At 52.1% G+C, this 16,892-nt stretch overlaps 7 protein-coding genes across 7 annotated transcripts; 6 read left to right on the plus strand and 1 right to left on the minus strand.

Annotated features, from left to right (window-relative positions):
• Nucleotides 1-99: 99 nt before the first annotated feature.
• Nucleotides 100-990, plus strand: CCOS01_00236 (uncharacterized protein; the record flags this gene model as incomplete). Its single annotated transcript, XM_060448433.1, has 1 exon — nucleotides 100-990. One exon carries the CDS (start codon nucleotides 100-102, stop codon nucleotides 988-990), a length of 891 nt encoding a protein of 296 aa, XP_060319871.1.
• A 1,230-nt stretch (nucleotides 991-2,220) lies between these two features.
• CCOS01_00237 (uncharacterized protein) lies at nucleotides 2,221-3,111 on the plus strand (the record flags this gene model as incomplete). Its single annotated transcript, XM_060448434.1, has 2 exons — nucleotides 2,221-2,431; nucleotides 2,483-3,111. 2 exons carry the CDS (start codon nucleotides 2,221-2,223, stop codon nucleotides 3,109-3,111), a joined length of 840 nt encoding a protein of 279 aa, XP_060319872.1.
• A 654-nt stretch (nucleotides 3,112-3,765) lies between these two features.
• CCOS01_00238 (base excision DNA repair protein) lies at nucleotides 3,766-4,944 on the minus strand (the record flags this gene model as incomplete). The annotated part of the gene is made up of 1 exon (XM_060448435.1): nucleotides 3,766-4,944. The coding sequence occupies one exon, from the start codon at nucleotides 4,942-4,944 to the stop codon at nucleotides 3,766-3,768; it is 1,179 nt and encodes a 392-aa protein (XP_060319873.1).
• A 2,122-nt stretch (nucleotides 4,945-7,066) lies between these two features.
• On the plus strand, nucleotides 7,067-8,951 carry CCOS01_00239 (uncharacterized protein; the record flags this gene model as incomplete). The annotated part of the gene is made up of 2 exons (XM_060448436.1): nucleotides 7,067-7,452; nucleotides 7,523-8,951. The coding sequence occupies 2 exons, from the start codon at nucleotides 7,067-7,069 to the stop codon at nucleotides 8,949-8,951; spliced, it is 1,815 nt and encodes a 604-aa protein (XP_060319874.1).
• A 1,155-nt stretch (nucleotides 8,952-10,106) lies between these two features.
• Nucleotides 10,107-10,325, plus strand: CCOS01_00240 (uncharacterized protein; the record flags this gene model as incomplete). The annotated part of the gene is made up of 1 exon (XM_060448437.1): nucleotides 10,107-10,325. The coding sequence occupies one exon, from the start codon at nucleotides 10,107-10,109 to the stop codon at nucleotides 10,323-10,325; it is 219 nt and encodes a 72-aa protein (XP_060319875.1).
• A 741-nt stretch (nucleotides 10,326-11,066) lies between these two features.
• On the plus strand, nucleotides 11,067-13,013 carry CCOS01_00241 (major facilitator superfamily transporter; the record flags this gene model as incomplete). The annotated part of the gene is made up of 4 exons (XM_060448438.1): nucleotides 11,067-11,333; nucleotides 11,398-11,711; nucleotides 11,763-12,198; nucleotides 12,252-13,013. 4 exons carry the CDS (start codon nucleotides 11,067-11,069, stop codon nucleotides 13,011-13,013), a joined length of 1,779 nt encoding a protein of 592 aa, XP_060319876.1.
• An 804-nt stretch (nucleotides 13,014-13,817) lies between these two features.
• Nucleotides 13,818-16,291, plus strand: CCOS01_00242 (carboxylesterase; the record flags this gene model as incomplete). The annotated part of the gene is made up of 5 exons (XM_060448439.1): nucleotides 13,818-13,845; nucleotides 14,090-14,180; nucleotides 14,244-14,888; nucleotides 14,955-15,826; nucleotides 16,224-16,291. The coding sequence occupies 5 exons, from the start codon at nucleotides 13,818-13,820 to the stop codon at nucleotides 16,289-16,291; spliced, it is 1,704 nt and encodes a 567-aa protein (XP_060319877.1).
• Nucleotides 16,292-16,892: the final 601 nt, after the last annotated feature.

Genomic DNA, 16,892 nt, shown 5'->3' on the forward strand with positions numbered 1-16,892 from the left:
GGTCAATTAGTGGTGAGCTCGCTGCAAGATCTTTCCCTTTAATGTCTCCTCACCTGATGGCGAACTGACATGTAAGACCAGGACATTGAATTGCCTATCATGTCGTCTCCGGAGTCCACCTCTGAGAAAGGAGTCTGGGATAACATGCAGGACCTCATTCTCGAGAATCAACGTCCCGACATTTGGTGGGTCCACGGCCGCGACGAGCAGGATCTTCAATGGGTGGGAGACAATGAGGTCAGGTTGTACCATGCTTCGCGTGAGGTTTCTGGACCACTTTGGTCTCAAATTCTGGCCTCACGCGAAATAGCCGCATGGGAACAAGTCAGAAAGTCATGCATAGTGCTCATCGACTGCGACATGGACTCTGATCTTCTGTGGGACAAGTATCATTTGAGTGAACTATCGGTGTTGTGTCGCAGGTTGGCCGGGCAGAAGCGGAGAGAGTTCGCTCAAAAAAAGCCCTTCGGCTCTCTAGTCTTCTTTATGGGTGGCTCGGAGCATCATCCTGAACGCCGGGAGGCCGAGTCGGGAATCGTTGCTCTGACCATGATGACATCCCTAATCTACCAAATCCTTGAAAGGTACGCCAGACAGTGCTGCTCGGATGAGGGTGGTAAAGTCCTTGCCTTTGAGAGCGCTAAAAAAGACGATGTCGAATACCTATGCAGGTTCTTCAGAGATTTGGTTCGTAAAGTGTCCTTGGAAGTCGAACTTACATGTTTTATCGACTTCATTGGTCGACATGACACAGAAGATGGAATGGACATTGTCACAGAAAACTTGATCGGTCTGGTCGAAGACCAAGCAAACCTCGAAAAAGAAAGAAGTCCGAAACGTCAGGCGTTTAAATTGGTATTCACGGGCCCAGGACCCAGAGGGGGTCTCCAGATTCATAATCTCCTCTACGAAAAGCGGCACATTGCTGCCTCCTACTACGTGAAGCTTCGAGTTGTAACTGATGAGGATCGGAGCTTCTCAATGACATGAGAAAGGTCGCTTCCGACGGGTCTGGCCTCTGGAGAAGTTCAGGCTCACAGGGACAGTGCCCAAATCGATAAAGAGCATTAGGCTTCACAAATATCAATTGAGTCATTTCATACTTTACCCTTAGAACCGTAACGACCACCATGCGTTCATGCCTTAAGGTGCAACGACCTCGAGCTGCGACATTGCTTGTAGGCAACATCCCCCTCCCCTCCCTCACCGAAAAGGTCAATTTCGTTCTTTTAGTTTTGGTACTTGTCTCTATCAACGCGTATTCACAAGTGAGGTAGGTTGCCCTAATCATCGTGGATGTATAAGCTCCCAACTTATCGAGTTCCCTTCATGTTTCTTTGAATCACTTGCCCGTGGATCTGGTCTATATAATAGTTCCAAGAATCACTCCATCGTATCCAAGATAAACCTAGACGTCGTATTTTTAATATTGCAAGGTGGCTACATTGGAGTTCAGCTTACATCCAGCTCGCCAACGTCGTAAGTAAGAGTGGCGCTTTGCAGTCATGTGCAGCTGAGAGACTACTCCAGGAGGTGCCTTACTTTTCTAGTGAGACTCCAGTTGGTAAGATCAGCCGAGGATAGACCAAATGTCATTTGAATCTTTGTTGGATAAGAAACAGCTGCCATGCTTGAATGTCTTTCGCCGTACTTACCTTTGGCTCTTCAAACTTCAAGGTCAATGGACGTCTGTGCGGTTCAGTATGGTGTCCACCTGCGGCACAAAGAAAAGTCTTCACCGCGTTCCGGTTAGACAGAATGATACGGATCAGCTGTTCAGGAGAATTCAGAAATGAGGGCACTCTCCCATATTCTAGGTACAATAGGACAGCCCCGGCTAACGAAACAGCACACATACAAAGAAGATGTTTGGAGCGAATAGATCACCGCCCCGGAAATCATGGTGCATTCATCGAAGCCTGGCTACGGATGTCATTTATTTCATTCCTACTTACAAGGAAGTCAATCAACTTGTCTTGGCGCTGTACTAGAGATCACCTAGTAGATATATATATTGGTCACCGGAGAGCTTTTTAGCTTCCGGCAGCTTCCATCCTCAGCAGCTCACTTTGAATCTACCTGATATTTTGCCAGTCGACTAGACCTTTGATCAAGACGTACACCTACTATTCATTTAAGGTCACGAAGTATGAAATTCTTGCCATCTATATCACTCTACCCTCTGTACTAACTACCTTACTGAGGATCAAACACAACAGAATGCTCCGAGTGTTTGACCTTCCTGATTATGTAGACCCAGATGCGGAACGAAGACGCAAACAATGGGAGGGGATGTCGCTTAACTTTTGGGCTAGGCGCTTCGATACGCGTTGTTTGGAGGATGTGGGACGCCACGTAATTGGTTCCGCGGAGGATCAAGCTAGAACGATCTCTGCAGATAAGAGGATCGTGTTCACCTACACCGGCTCCAGTACGACATCCGAAACTTCAAACCCAGTGTTGATCATCAGGAAACATTCCTGTCCCGATCCCGAGACTGCATGGACGGAAACCGCATTATCAATGGTCTGCAAGATATATGTCGAAGACAGTCGAACGCAGCTAAAGAACGAGGGTATTATTCGCGGACAACCAAGAGACCAGTTCCTTAGTCTTGTCATCTTCTGTGGCCACGAGTTCCCAAATGACGCAGAGATCGAGTTGACGATGGTTCAATCCCTCGTTGGCCAGATCTTGAGGCTATGTGGGTTCGACTTTTTTGACAATGACGCGCAGTGCACTTTCAAATTCTCGGATGAGTCCTGGCTTGACCATTATTGGGACGTTTTCAAGCGCCTGGTACGACAATTACCAAGACAGATGACCGTCATCTGTTATATCGACAACCCCGCCGAACTACCAGCCGAAATCTTCGACTCTTTCATTCTAGGAAAGCTGGTGGCTCTATACAAAGAACAAACGGAATTGGCGAAGGAGGAAGAAAAGGCGCAATTCCTAATTATCGCCACGGACCCGTCTGAATTTGGGGATTTTCGCATTTCTGAAGCGGTAGAGAAGGTGGGGTTGAAGGTGCAATCATTCTTATATTACATGGAGAGCACAGAGACCGGGGAATCACTTCGTCACTCACAAGTTATTGGATCCAAATGAAGTACGACTGGCACCATGTTCCAAAACATCACTACCAATTTGACAAGAGGCTCAAAGCCTGTATCACGAGTTATGGAACGCATCGACAGCTATACTGAGTGGCCGGAAGGAGCGAATACCAACGACAGACCCTTTTATGGTGCAAACATAGGTCCAGTCTCATTTCGTCGGTGCTCTGAGAGTCGCTAGTTCAGACAGAATTATTTGTCTGTTTTTCTTTGAGAAAAGGAAAAAGAAAACAAAACAAAACAAAAACAGCAGAAACCCTAAATCTAAATACTAAACAAAAAAACCATCGTATTATTATAATTCTGATTGTATCGTTATGAAGCCAGCGCTCTGTTTGATTTCTCAACGTACATTTTCAGGCGTCCGCGAGTATGATTCAACCTGGAAGAGGATGAGAGACTTCGCCGTTTCTAACTATTTTACCTGGAGGACTTTTGAAAAAATTCACTGCCCTATTTCTATTACCTTAAGGTTTATGTCGGATTAATATCGTAGCTTATGGTGGTAATGTCCTTGGTATATTGATTAGCTAAAAGCCTTGATGCTACTACTCGTACTGGAAAACAGGACAGGGTTTATCCTAAGTAGGCACGTAATGAATTTCAAACATGTCTGTTTAGAATAACCAACCTATGACAAATGCCTTCAAGAGTCTGCCTCTACTTTGAGATCGGAAGGCTCCCCTTCTTCACTTTTGATCTTTTCATGGCGGAATGCCTTTCTCAACTCGCATTTTCCAACACTCTTACCACCAGCTTTGCACTCGCTGCATACCTTGCCGTGCTTGACAAGCAGGATGTGTAGCCCATACTTGTCTTCATCTGGGATTCTAACATCGAGATGTGCATGGGTTTCGTCCCGCGAGGCGCTCTTCGGCCGCCACCCCATGAGACCGGTGATTCTCCACACATGGGTATCTACTGCGAACGACTCCCTCTGCAGACAAAAGAGAAGAACACAACTGGCAGTCTTCGGGCCGACGCCCTGAAAGCTAATGAGCTCCTGCATCGCGTCTTCATTGCTGACATTGAAGAGATGATCGAGAGAATATGAGCCGTACTTCTCCTTGACCTGATTGAGGATGCCAACAATGACCTTGCTCTTGACTTGGCTCAGCCCCCCACACTTGATGGCTTCCTGCAGCTTGGGAATCCCGCCCTCGACAATCTTCTCCCACTCATCGCTGCCGCCGTAGACGTCGTCCATGCTCCTCTTGGCGCGGGTGGAATTTGTGTCGCTCGTGTTCTGGCTCAGGATGGTCCTGACCAGTGCATCGAGCACCGACGGCGAGTCTCCGCAGCCGGCGCGGGTTGAAGATGCCTTGACTTCGGCAGGGCGTTCTCGCTTTCCGTGCAGTTTGGCCAGAATGCGGTGGGCCAATTTGCACTCGTCCGGTGTTGGGTGCGGGAAGTCGGGGAAGGGTGACTTGTCAGCGTATTGAGAGTAGGCCTTGAGCTTCTTTGACTTTAAGTCTGCGGGAGACTTTTGGACTTTTGCTTTAGTGTCTGGGCTTTCGGATTTGACTTGTTCCTTCTTGAGTGGTGTTAGGGCTGGTACGTTGGCGAAATCCGGGGACGCCGTATGGTCCGCATCCTCCGTCTTGACCTTCTTGGCCGGTGTTGAGCTTGCAGCTTTGCTTGTTGTCCGTTTCCTCTTCTCAGGTTGAGGCGTATTCTCCTTGTCTGACGAAGTCTGCTTCACAGACCGGCCCTTTTTTGTTGCGCCATTGGCAGCACTCGGGGTGTCTGCTGGCTTCGTGACAGTCGAGGCCAAACGAGCACTCGAACGGGTTGCTCTCGCCATTGCAATGAAGACAGATCGCATGCACTGATAAGAGTGGATTGATGAGAGGTAGGGCAGTTCGATATGAGTTATACACGAGGCAAAGTAGTCAAGATGAATGGATAAGGCAGGCTGGAAGGTGAGTTCAACGCTGCATGGCCGCTGTCGCTGATCCAGGGGTTGAGCAATGACGATGCAGAAAAGCACGTTGCCGACGCCATCACCGCGCCCTCAGTGGTGATGTCAACGAAATGGACCCGCCGAGATCCACCACCCGCCTCAACAGTCAATGAAAACGCGACGGTTCCTGGCCCGTGCCTGATCGATGCGCACAGACCATGCGATCATGGCCGCCGGGATGAGCTCCAAGGGAAAGAACCTACCTTAGTTACCAAACGTAGGTAAGGCAGGAACATCGCGTCGTGACTTCCATTCTTCGTCGTGTTTTCGATTTCCAAGATCTTCTCGGAGCCACGGCTGCACCTTCCTTTCTCCAGATAAGGTACGTCTCTCTCCAACTGGGTCCCGTCTTTCCGAGACGAGCGACAAAAGGAAGGGGAAAGGTCTCTCCGGCCTCCGGTACTGATTGGAAGTACGTACCTCCACTTTGCTTCAACCTAAGGCTCCCGTCCAGCTCCTCTCTGTCCTCCTCCAATCTTTCCATCAAATGAATATTTGCTTTTTTCTTCTTCGCACGACCAGCACTTGCGACTTGGCGCATTCATGGCCACCTCACGCTGATGCTGCCCTTGAACAAATTTGTGCCAACGAGTGCAACCTGAGTGCAGCATACCTAGGCCGCAGCCCCCTAAGCCTCTGAAGCAGCCACTCGCATCTCGGCGAATCGCCCTCGTGCCTCTCTCAGCCCTCCATTGCCAACACATTCCACTTCTTGGAGCACAACCTCACCTCCACGCACGCACGGCATCGTATGCGCTTTGGGGTCGGAGGTAAAACCTCACCATCAGTGATCACAGCCGGCGACGGGCCCGGAAGTCATTCCCCGTCCTTACGCCGTGACGGCCCCCCCGCATCATACTTCGTACATCCCTGAGGACTGGCACGCCGCCCACGTGCATGATAGCCCGCTCAAGTGGACTCGCCTCCATCCTAACGGACGTATCTCGTTTAAGAGGGTGTGCTGCAGGGATGGAAGAGCACTCGAATCTTTCCTGAACAGGACCACCTCTTGCAAATTCTCAATCGATCTGTAGCAGAAGGCATGGATCTCCCATGCTATCGGCCGAACGTTCTACTATTTTCAAACCCACCCTGAAGATCAAACCCGTTTTCTTATCGCTTAGAAGGCTGATCGCTTCAGCGTACTGATTTCGAATGCGTTTGAAGATGTCTTGAGCTAGGCCTGCGGCAGAGGATCATCGAGAACGCCTCGACAACTTTGCTGTGCAAATCTTCCTCGTCTACTTCGTAGGGACCAGATCGATTGATAAGTGCCTGACGCAGATCGCCAATGGATCATGGGCGCCTACAATACGGGGAAGCGTCCAACTTGCGCTACGCGGATCCGCCATGTACGGATTCGAACTTAGACGCGCCGTCGCAAGATTCGCGAGGAGAACAAAAGGCCCAAATGCCAATGTTCAACTCTAAATGAGCCGGATCATTTGGCGCAAAGCTTCGCACTCAAGCAAACAATGGACGGCTAGCCCATACAAGCCAGCAATATTGAACACCCTCTCTCGACCTCGTCAACCGTAAGCCGAGGTAAACGCAACCTGCAAACGACCTGCTGGATGGTGGCTAGAGGACTGTTCCCTCGTCGTCAGCTGGCCGGTTCGCCCCGGATCGTTTCTATTTCCACATCGGCATTCTGCGTGTCGCAGGCGAAAGAAGAAACTCCCCCCTCTCTCAACGACGCGGGTGCCAGCATGCCAATTTCGTCCACCCCAAATCATTGGACAGTCCTCACCATCCACCAAAGGAACTTTCCCCGCCACAGACTCTGAGTTGCAAATACATGCTCTTGGCGGTGGTGCAATGCAACCTGGAAATGTCTTGGACACATGCGGATCACACCTAGCAGAGTCGCCAAGATCTGGAAGCGGCTTAGAATGCCAGCCTAGCTTGTATTCGGCCACCGTCGTGGGCGCAACAAGCGTCCTCCTTTCTTGAATGAAAATGCTGTCGCTCCCTCACCTTCTAGATGCGCTTCCCGTCTACTCCAACACCCATTTCATTGTCGGCAGTCCTTGGACCAAAGACAAGCCATCACAAGCACCTCACAAAGCCCCGAGAAACCGTCGAAGCCTCACCCAATCGCTCGGGTCCGCCAACGAGATATGCCACTGACGATTTGTACAACATGAGTGTCAAGTCCGTGAACGTCGGCCGCTTGAACGCCGTGACCAGCATAGCAAGTACGAATAATTCGGAACCAGAAACCAACCAACATGGCCACCTTACTCTGTGGCAGTCAATCAAGAAGTGGCGTCGCGTCGTTCTCTATTGTATCGGCATGACTTCCGCCATCCTGATGTACGGCTACGACTATGTGATTGTTGGCACAGTTTCAGCAATGCCCAGCTTTCAGTATGTTTCTTCACCCTTCGAGGCTCTCTGCCCTTGGCATCGAAATGTCTGGCTAACAAAACCTTTCCAGGCATGACTTTGGTCAACAGCTTAATGGAAAGTGGATTCTGCCTTCACTCTGGCTCGGTCTCTGGAATTTCGTCAGCCCAGGCTGCTCCATGATTGGCTCTTTGATTGGAGGTGTATTCCAAGACAGATATGGTCGTCGAGCGTCGCTTGCATTGGGATCCTTTCTGTCAGCCATTGGGGTTGCTGTTTGCTTCGTCTCCAACCTCTCTCCCGATATCCATACCCGGCGAATCATCTTCCTCGCTGGCAAAGGCTTCCAAGGAGGGGCCATTGGCATGGTCATGACGACTTCCCAGACGTACATGTCGGAGATCCTACCGCCAAATCTCAGAGGACCGCTCCTGGCCTTTTTCCCCATCTTCACGCTGCTTGGCCAGTTGACTGGTGCCGCTGTCATCTTCGCATGCCTCAATCTGGCGAACGGGTACACCATTTGCTTTGCATCACAATGGCCATTTTCTGCTCTTCCATTGTTGATGGCATTCTTGATTCCCGAAAGCCCAACATATCTCATTCGGAGGAACAAGAATTCCCAGGCTCACAGGGCTCAACTGAAGCTGGATCCCACTGGTGCCGACCCTGAGGACACTCTCGACACCATCCGCCGCAACATCGAGCATGAAAGGCGACTGACCAATGCGACCTATGTCGACTCATTCCGCGGTGTCAACCTTAGGCGCACCTTGATCATCATGTTCTCCAACTCATTGCCAAACATATTCGGTCTGACGTTGCTATCAAAGTCGAGTTACTTTGTGCAAGTCGTTGGCATGAAAGCCAACCTAAGCGTCATCGTTCTTATACTCGGCCTCGTCTGCGGTTTGATTGCCAACATCATGAGCGTATGGGTTCTCTCGAGGGTAGGACGTAGGCGGCTCATTCTAAGCACGCTATCCCTTTTGTCCATAATCTGGACCGCCATGGGAATTGCGGGCTGCTGGTCGGGTCCAGTTATACCATGGTACGTTGACGATAGCCTCGTGGTCGTGAACACCGCCTTAACTGACTGCAACAGGTACACATCCATGACACTGATAGCGGTGGTCATTGTGGCGGGTCTGGGAGTTTGGCCTGCCTCACACGTTGTCGGTGCCGAAACCTCAGCGCTGCACTTACGGTCCAAAGCCCAAGCTATCGGCTGGTTTACCGCGGGAGCAAACAACTCCATCTTCGGATTTGTGTTGCCATACATCTTCAACCCCGACAAAGGCAACCTTAAAGCCAAGACCGGTTTCGTGTTTGCTGGTCTTTGTGCCCTCGGGCTTGTCATTGCCTTCTTCCTGGTACCCGAGATGAAGGGACGAACGCCGGCTGAAATTGATCGCATGTTTGAGTTGAGGCTACCGGCACGACAATTCCGCCACTGGACCAACTCAGCCTCGGAAGGAGAGAAGAATGGTTCGGCTAGAGTTGAGAACTCTGCCGCGTAGTGTTCGGCTGCTTTCCTACCTACCTTGAATGAACATACCTGCATTTCCATCGCCATTCAGCGACTGCAGTAAAGACCAGACTGCGCCTCGCACCCGCCGGCCCCATTGACACTCACCTCAATCCGCAATGAAACCTGTCTGCACGCACTGGCATGGCGTTGCTTTTCATCTGATGATGTCTTTCGCCAAGCTTTGCGCACCGGCCTTGGAATCATCTTTGTCCGTGACCATGAGCTTCTGTTCAACGGCTTTCCACCCATGAAGATTGTTGATTAGGCCCCCAGTTCATTTCACCAACGTATTCAAATCAATGCATTGGTGCTGTGAGATATTTTCAGTCATCAAAACAATCTATGCCACGGCACGAAGTAGACCATAGCTCTCCCACCCAGTGGTCAGCAGTCGTGCAGTGTCAGTCGAGTATAAAGCCCGCCTCTGACAGCGCTAAACCTCGACTAGTGACCGGGCGCCCGAACATCAGATCAACATCGTACGTGTGGCTATCGGAGGCTAATGGTGCATGTTGCCGCGCGCGCTCGAGCAATTAGCGACTGGGGAAAGGAAGAGTCTCTGCAGGATCCTCTCGCTCAAGCAGTATCAGTGGCTGTGTTTCGTTTCTGATTGTCAGTGACGTGAGACGACATGGTCGGGCATCCACAGTCAGCAAACACATTTGCGAGTAGCCAGAAGTGGACGAAGCGAGCCTTAGCTTGAATGGAAGAATTGGGCAGCACGTCAACTTCCAATCTGACCGCCTCTTCCGCTTGACAAGCGCCCGCTAACAATACTTACCAACCAACAGATCCAAGCACCCTCATTAACCTTTCTTTGTACGACTTACCCGCATCTACCCAAGAAAGATTATCTTCTAGGCAGACAAATTATCATCGAATAAGCGCACAGAAGCGACCGCCCGCTCTCCTCAGTCACCCACCGTCCATGGCCCAAGCCAAGTTCGATGAAAAGGCACATGCCACCAGTTCTCACTTTTACCGGTAATCCCATCTGGCTGGGATGTTCCAAGACTATCTGTTCGAGATTCCGGCCCGATCGTCTGATATCAGAGACAGAAGAACAACAGTCTACGCCGACTCTCCGATAAGACAGTTCTTGATGAAGCACCGCCACTTGATAGCTTAAAACCACCATGCACAAATGAGGCACGCACGGGTCCCGTCTGTCGGGTACGGGTACGACGTCTCTACCCGGGCTAGCCCCGTCCAGCTTTTTGAGGTCGCATCGGTGCTCAATTCCAGTGTCGTGCTTACACCCGCTGGCCTGAAGAGGATAGCAAGCGTCAGGATGGCCGTCATGCTACCGAAGAAGCACCATGCTTGTCGAGAAAGGCGTGCTGGCGTCGCTGTCAGCACTTGAACAGACACACGAGGAAGTTTACACACAATACTGGCCACAGCTGATGTGAGAATAGCCTGTCAACGGTTATTTCGTGAAGATATCAGCTCAATCTTATCAGAACTCCTGAGCGACCCGATTTGCAGGATCCTACCAAACGCTCAGTGGCCTGAGTCCGAGGCCTTGGGACCAGGATTTCAAACTCTGTGATTGCCTATGCCAGAATCGGCGGTACGTCTCCAGACACCCAAAGCTACCGCCTTTCATATCAGTCCAGCCTTGGACTGTCGATATGGTATCAAAGAATGTTGTTCCGCACTGATCCGCGCGGCATCAACCAATGAAACAATCGAGAGATGAGTGCGGACGACAGCAAAGCACTCACCGAGCTGCAAGCAAGCAGGCTCGCAGCCCGGCAACGTTGGTTAGCTACTCGCCCCCGAGGACCCGACTGCCCTTTATGGCCCGAACTGTGATACTCTTTGAGGCTCAAGATTCTGCAGTCTGCGGTGGGGCGTAAGCCGGTATGTACCTCGCCAATGTGAGATGCATATGCCAGCGCACGGCAAGCCGGGCCTCGAGCTTGGTTGCCACCCTGAGATGCGAAGCAAGCACCGACAGGGCATGTGCTTCCCAAGATACTAAAGAAGGGCGAGCACCTGCAGTTCTCGTTTCTATGCTCCCTGTGTCTTCAGCTTGTAAATTCTCTCGATATTCTTTGCAAGTTTCGTGCGGCATTGGTCTTGAGCACGATTGCCCAAGATGGCTTACCGACAACAACATGAGAGCGTCCTCTCGACGTCGTCGTACTCTTCGACGGCGTACGATCCGGCCGCCACTTCGTATACCGCCCTCAAGGAGCCGAAGGAACATGACCAGCGAGGAATCTCCGATCCCATGCTCGTCGACGAGTCGGACAGCATACCAGAATGGAAACCTTCCAAGCACCAGATGGTCATCATCACGACGTTATCCATCATGTCGTTCGTGATTGCCTTGGATGCGAACGTGATTGTCACGTCTTTGAGTGTAAGTCAGCCTTGGTAGCGACGATGTTTTGGTAGCTTGATGCTCACATGCTTCTCTTGCGCAGTCCATCATCCAAGATATTGGGGGAACATCTACGCAGGCTTTCTGGGTTGGCACATCCTACCTAATATCTTGCGCAGTCGCAATGCCTTTCTTGGCCTCCCTGAGTGACATCTTTGGCCGTCCCATCATTCTGATTGGCAGCTTGGTTTTCTTCACTGTTGGAACTATCCTTTGCTGCGTGTCGAACGGTATCGGGCTGCTTCTCGGAGGTCGTGTTATTCAGGGTATTGGTGCCGGCGGCATGTATGTGCTCAGCTTGGTTGTCTTTACCGACATTGTGCCACTCCGCCATCGCCCCAAGTACTACGGAATCATGTGAGTAATGATCTACCCTGCGTGCGCAATCATAACTGACACCATCTTCAGTCAGATGGCGTGGGCTATCGGCTCCCTTACCGGCCCCATCATCGGCGGTGCTGTTGCCGAGCACACTACCTGGAGATGGATCTTCTACCTGAACTTCCCCATCTGTGGCTACTCCCTGCTCGCCATCCCTATCCTCTTGACCTTGAAGCCTCCCACGGCAACTTTCAGCGAGAAGCTCAAGCGTGTCGACTGGCTTGGAGGTTTCTTGTTCATCGGCTCCATGGTGACATTCCTCGTTGGTATTTCCTGGGGCGGCAACGACTTCCCCTGGCGCAGCGCGCAGACCTTGGTGCCTGTCTTCATCGGCGCTGCCGGTTTGACAGTGACTCTGTTCTACGAGCACAGCTACGCGAGATACCCGTTCTTGAAGAAGATTCTCTTCACCGACCGTAGCGCCATCACGGTTTACGTCCTCGGCCTTCTTCAGGGTTTCATTGTACGTGCATCACACGCACACGCCTCCGATGATTATTAGCTAACCCCTCGCAGCTTTATGGCCAGCTATACTACATCCCCTTTTACTTCCTCTCCGTCTCGCAGTACAGCCCTACCATGGCTGGCGTAGCCATGCTTCCCGTCACCCTTCTCCTCCTCCCGGGCTCCATCATCTCCGGCATCCTCGTCTCCCGTTTCAACGCGTACCGCTGGTCCATCTGGATCGGCTGGGCCCTGATGTCGATCGCCTCCGGTCTCCTCATCTACTGGGACGTGGACACCTCCTTGCCCGTTCACATCGTCACCCTCGCCATTGGCGGTATCGGCCACGGCTTCGTCCTCAACGCCCAGACTTTCGTCACGGGTGCCATCGTCGAGCCCGAGAACTCGGGTCACGCCGCGGCCATGTACCTCTTCCTGCGCATGTTGGGCTGCGCCATCGGCGTCAACGTTGGTTCCACCACGTTCCAGAACGTCATGGCTATGAAGCTTGAGCGCAAGGGTATCGCGCAGGATATCGCTCAGCGCGCCGAGGAGTATCTTCTCGTCATCAAGGGCCTAGCAGACGGCACGTTCAAGGATGCTGTCTTGGAGTCGTATGCGTTCGGCTTCAAGGGCGTGCACGGCGTGTACGTCTCGTTGGCGGTGATTGCCTTCTTCGCGAGCTTCATGATCCGTCACTACGATTTGAACAAGATCCACGAGACGGCGCATACGTTGCACCAGAACCGGGTGTCGAGGATGTTTGATACCCGCAAGAGCGCGAGCCAGGGACGACCTCAGCCTATTCCCTCTTCGCCCGGTGACAGTTCGTAGACTACCTCCGGGTTACGATCATTGAGCTGCGTGAGTGTTATCAGACGCTCAAGAACCAGCACCCTTTGCAATGGTATGCATGGAAAGTAAGGATACTTGGGGTCGGGAATACGGATACACGGACACACTTGGCACTGAGCATGGAGTTGCGGTATCATAGACACAGGATATGCTGACGGGGTTGGAAGGGATTGTCATGGGTCATTAAGTCTTTTACACGGATAATCTAGCATCATTCATTTACTTGCATATCAACTCATCGCTTGCTGCGTCTTGTACGTGACGATTGTTGATCGCTCTTGAGCATCTGGCTGCCTCCGATCCTCGTGATATGTTTGCGCATTACGGTGTTGTTAGAAACACTGCAATCCTTGAGTGTTCTCTCAACAGGTGGAGAGCACTGAAGGCTACAAGTAGCTGTTTCAAATCCATACGGATACTCGCCGAGCTGAAAAGACGTCGACTGCCTCAAGCAATACCAAGACGACGATCTCTCATAATCATAAACTTTATACAATTAACAACGATATGCGTGGCAAAGGTTTGGTATAACAACAAGCCTCTGACCTTCCGAGGTCCATATCCGGAGCAGCCCATGCTTCAAGGCACATAACTAAAGTAGTGTAAGAACCAATTGCCGGACCGTTGTTTTCCCCTGCCCTACGGATACAAAAAGTAAGGCGGAAAAAAGGGACTGGCAAACGCATGAGTCGGGCGGAATTGAGTTATTCACATCCTGGCTGGGGTTGTAGTGCGTTTGATGAGCTACTCAAACTCTATTGCGTGTTCCCCACGTCCATCATCATGGATTCACCCGAAGGCGCCGATGTCCGTACGCCGTAGTCGGGGTAAAACTTCAATGAACTCTCTCGCTAGGCAGGTCTTTCTGTAGCTGTGGTCGCCTTTTTTGCGTCGCTTTCGTATCGTCCCATGGTCCTCTGAGGTGGCGATATTTCACTCGAGGCACACATCATTAGGCTATTCAGTCGCTACCTAGTCCAGACTCATCGGGGTAGCTACGACAATGAGAGTCCATTCACTCTTCCACATTGCCGTGCCTCTATTGGCAACCGTAGCTTCGGCCGCGGACGGTCCGATAGTCGACCTGAAATATGCCAAATACCAAGGAACATTCAACTCGACCTTGAACCTCAACATATTCAGAGGGTAAGCCCTCTCAAACAAGCCCTCTCAAACAACAACTCCCTTCACGATCTAACCTCACCCCAGAATCCGCTACGCAGCCCCTCCAACAGGCGAACTCCGCTGGAAACTCCCCCAAGACCCAACATCCAGCGGCACAAACACATCCAGCGACACCGTCACCCCAGCCACAGCAAACCCGCCGCGGTGCCCATGGGCCCGCCGCTCCCTCCGATACCCCAAAACAGCAGCCGAAGAAGCCGCCCTCCAGAATTTCGCCTTCGCCGGCGACGAAGACTGTCTCTTCCTCAACGTCTTTGCCCCGGCCGGCGCCACGGCCCTGCCGAAACCTCTCCCCGTGGTGGTATGGATCCACGGCGGCGGGTATAACCTCGACTCGGCGTCCTCGTTTGACTTTTCTTCGCAAATTGTGACGAATAATAACAGCTATGTGGCGGTCGTGATACAGTACCGTCTGGGCGCGTTTGGGTTCCTTTCGTCGGAGGAGCTTATGAAAGGCGGCGGGGTCGCGAATGCTGGGTTGTGGGACATGGTCCACGCGTTGAGGTGGGTGAAGACGCATGTGGGCAAGTTTGGAGGGGATCCGAGGAGGGTGACGGTCGCGGGACAGTCTGCTGGTGCGGGAGGGGCATTGTTATTGGCTGCGAGTGATGAGGCTGTTGGATTGTTTGATGGTGTTATTGCGAGCAGTCCGTACTTGACTACTCTGCCGTGAGTGGACCCCCTTCACCCTTATTGAGGTCCTTGTGTAAAGCAAGAACTGACACGTCACAACAGAAAACACGACGGCGATAGACCGACGAGAGCATACAAAAGCCTAGCAGAGCGTATAGGCTGCTCTACAAATGCTACATCCTCATCCCTCCTCTCCTGCCTCCAGAAAGCAGACTCTCTCACGCTTCAGAATGCAAGCGACTGGGTAAGCACCCAAGGCCGCTACGGCCAATGGGAATGGCGGCCCGTCATCGACGGCAAACTCATCAGCGACACCCTCACGCAGGAGTTGTCTCAGGGGAAAGCCGGCGTCAACGGGCGGCGGGTCCTCACCAGCAACGTCGCGGACGAAGGACCGTATTTCACGTGGCAGAACATTACCACCCAGGCACACTTTGTCTCGTTCCTGCAGAGCAACTACCCCGCGCTCTCGGGGGGTAACGTAACGGAAGTCCTCGCGACGTACGCGCAGAAGCACGAGGCATTCTTGACGGCCAACTCAAAGGACGCGAACAACACGGACCCAGGCTTCAGCACCAACGGTCTCGAATCACCGTACGCGACGACGGTGTCAGACTACGCTACGGGCTGGCAGCAGGTCGCCAACAACTTCTATGCTGAAGCGACGTTCGTGTGTCCCTCGCACTGGCTCGCGAACGCGTACGCCGCCAAGGATGGGGCGAGAGCGTGGCGGTATCAGTATAGTGTTCCGCCGGCGTACCACGGCGTTGATATTGGTTCTGGGTCGGCTGTTGATGTGTTGCTTGCGCCGGTGGATACGCCTGGGACGGCGGTCACGACGCCTTTGCGGCTGGGGTTGCAGAATGCTTGGGGGCAGTTTATCACGCGCGGGGAGGGGTTGGTTCTTGGTGGCGAGGCTGGAGGAAACGCGACGGTGTGGGCGCAGTGGAAGGAGGGTGGGAGGGGCGTTGCGAGTATGTTGAATGCGAATATGACTGGCGGTGTACCGGTTGGTAAGGTGTCCTCGTTTGATGGCATGGTGAGTTTGAATATTACCAGCTATGCGCCTGGGGATGCCGGCAGTCCGCCGCTGGCGGCTGTGTTAAAGGTCGTTGATGGGGATAGGTGGGAAGATGGACGGGGAGAGAGGTGTCGGTTGTTGGCGGATTTGAGCCCATGGCTGGCTGATTGAGTTTGAGAGTCGCAGACTAGTTGTGATATCTATCGATCATGACGTTCAGAGCCGATGAGGAAACGGATTATGGTTCCGTCAATATAAACCTTTGAGTTTGCCCTCGCGTCAACACCAAAATATGCTCGCTAGCGAGGTCTCTCATGAGCTCAATGTGCAAAGAACTGACTCAATTCTAGCCAACGGCCCCAAAACTCCCTTCTCCTTCATCACATCTCCAAATTTGGACGCAAAGGTTACTCTCTAATAGGCCATCTTTTGGTTAGTTGATGCAGTTGAAGAGTCAAAGGTTCGTTGCCGTTGCCTTTGTTTTGATTCGGCTAATTACCTAACTAGGCATAGCTCCGGATAGTCCCCTCGGCATCTCGGCCCCGCGCCTACGGCCCTCGATTGTGTATTTAAAGCGCTACATGCCCTTGACGGTAGAAACTCAATCCTCTGAACGAATGTTCGTCTTTGATTTACTTTCAAGACAGCAAAAGGCTTGCCCTGTGTGGCGATGTTGACGGGGGCTCTGCCATCCCGCTGGTTCAAGCGGATGAGTTGAGATAGGTTCATTGCAACTTGAAGTCTCCTAGGTTCGATCTATAAGTAGCCATTACTTAGGACATAATCGCCAAAGTAAGAAAGTGACCAAATGATTTGCGTCTTCGTATTGTATCTCCAAGATCGAATTTGGAATGAGCTTTACAACATGACTAAATCAACTTTGAATCGATACGAAGAGGGAAGCCAATTGTTGGCAGCGATAGGACGATAAGCCTTAGTACCGGCGTGCCACTCCCCGCTCCGAGGTTCGGCGAAGCGTCCCTTATCTCCCGTCCCCTCCACCTCCGCGTATCTCCCCT

The sequence above is a fragment of the Colletotrichum costaricense genome (assembly GCF_030867565.1).
Source record: "Colletotrichum costaricense strain IMI 309622 chromosome Unknown Scaffold_1.1, whole genome shotgun sequence".
Classification (NCBI taxonomy): domain Eukaryota; kingdom Fungi; phylum Ascomycota; class Sordariomycetes; order Glomerellales; family Glomerellaceae; genus Colletotrichum; species Colletotrichum costaricense.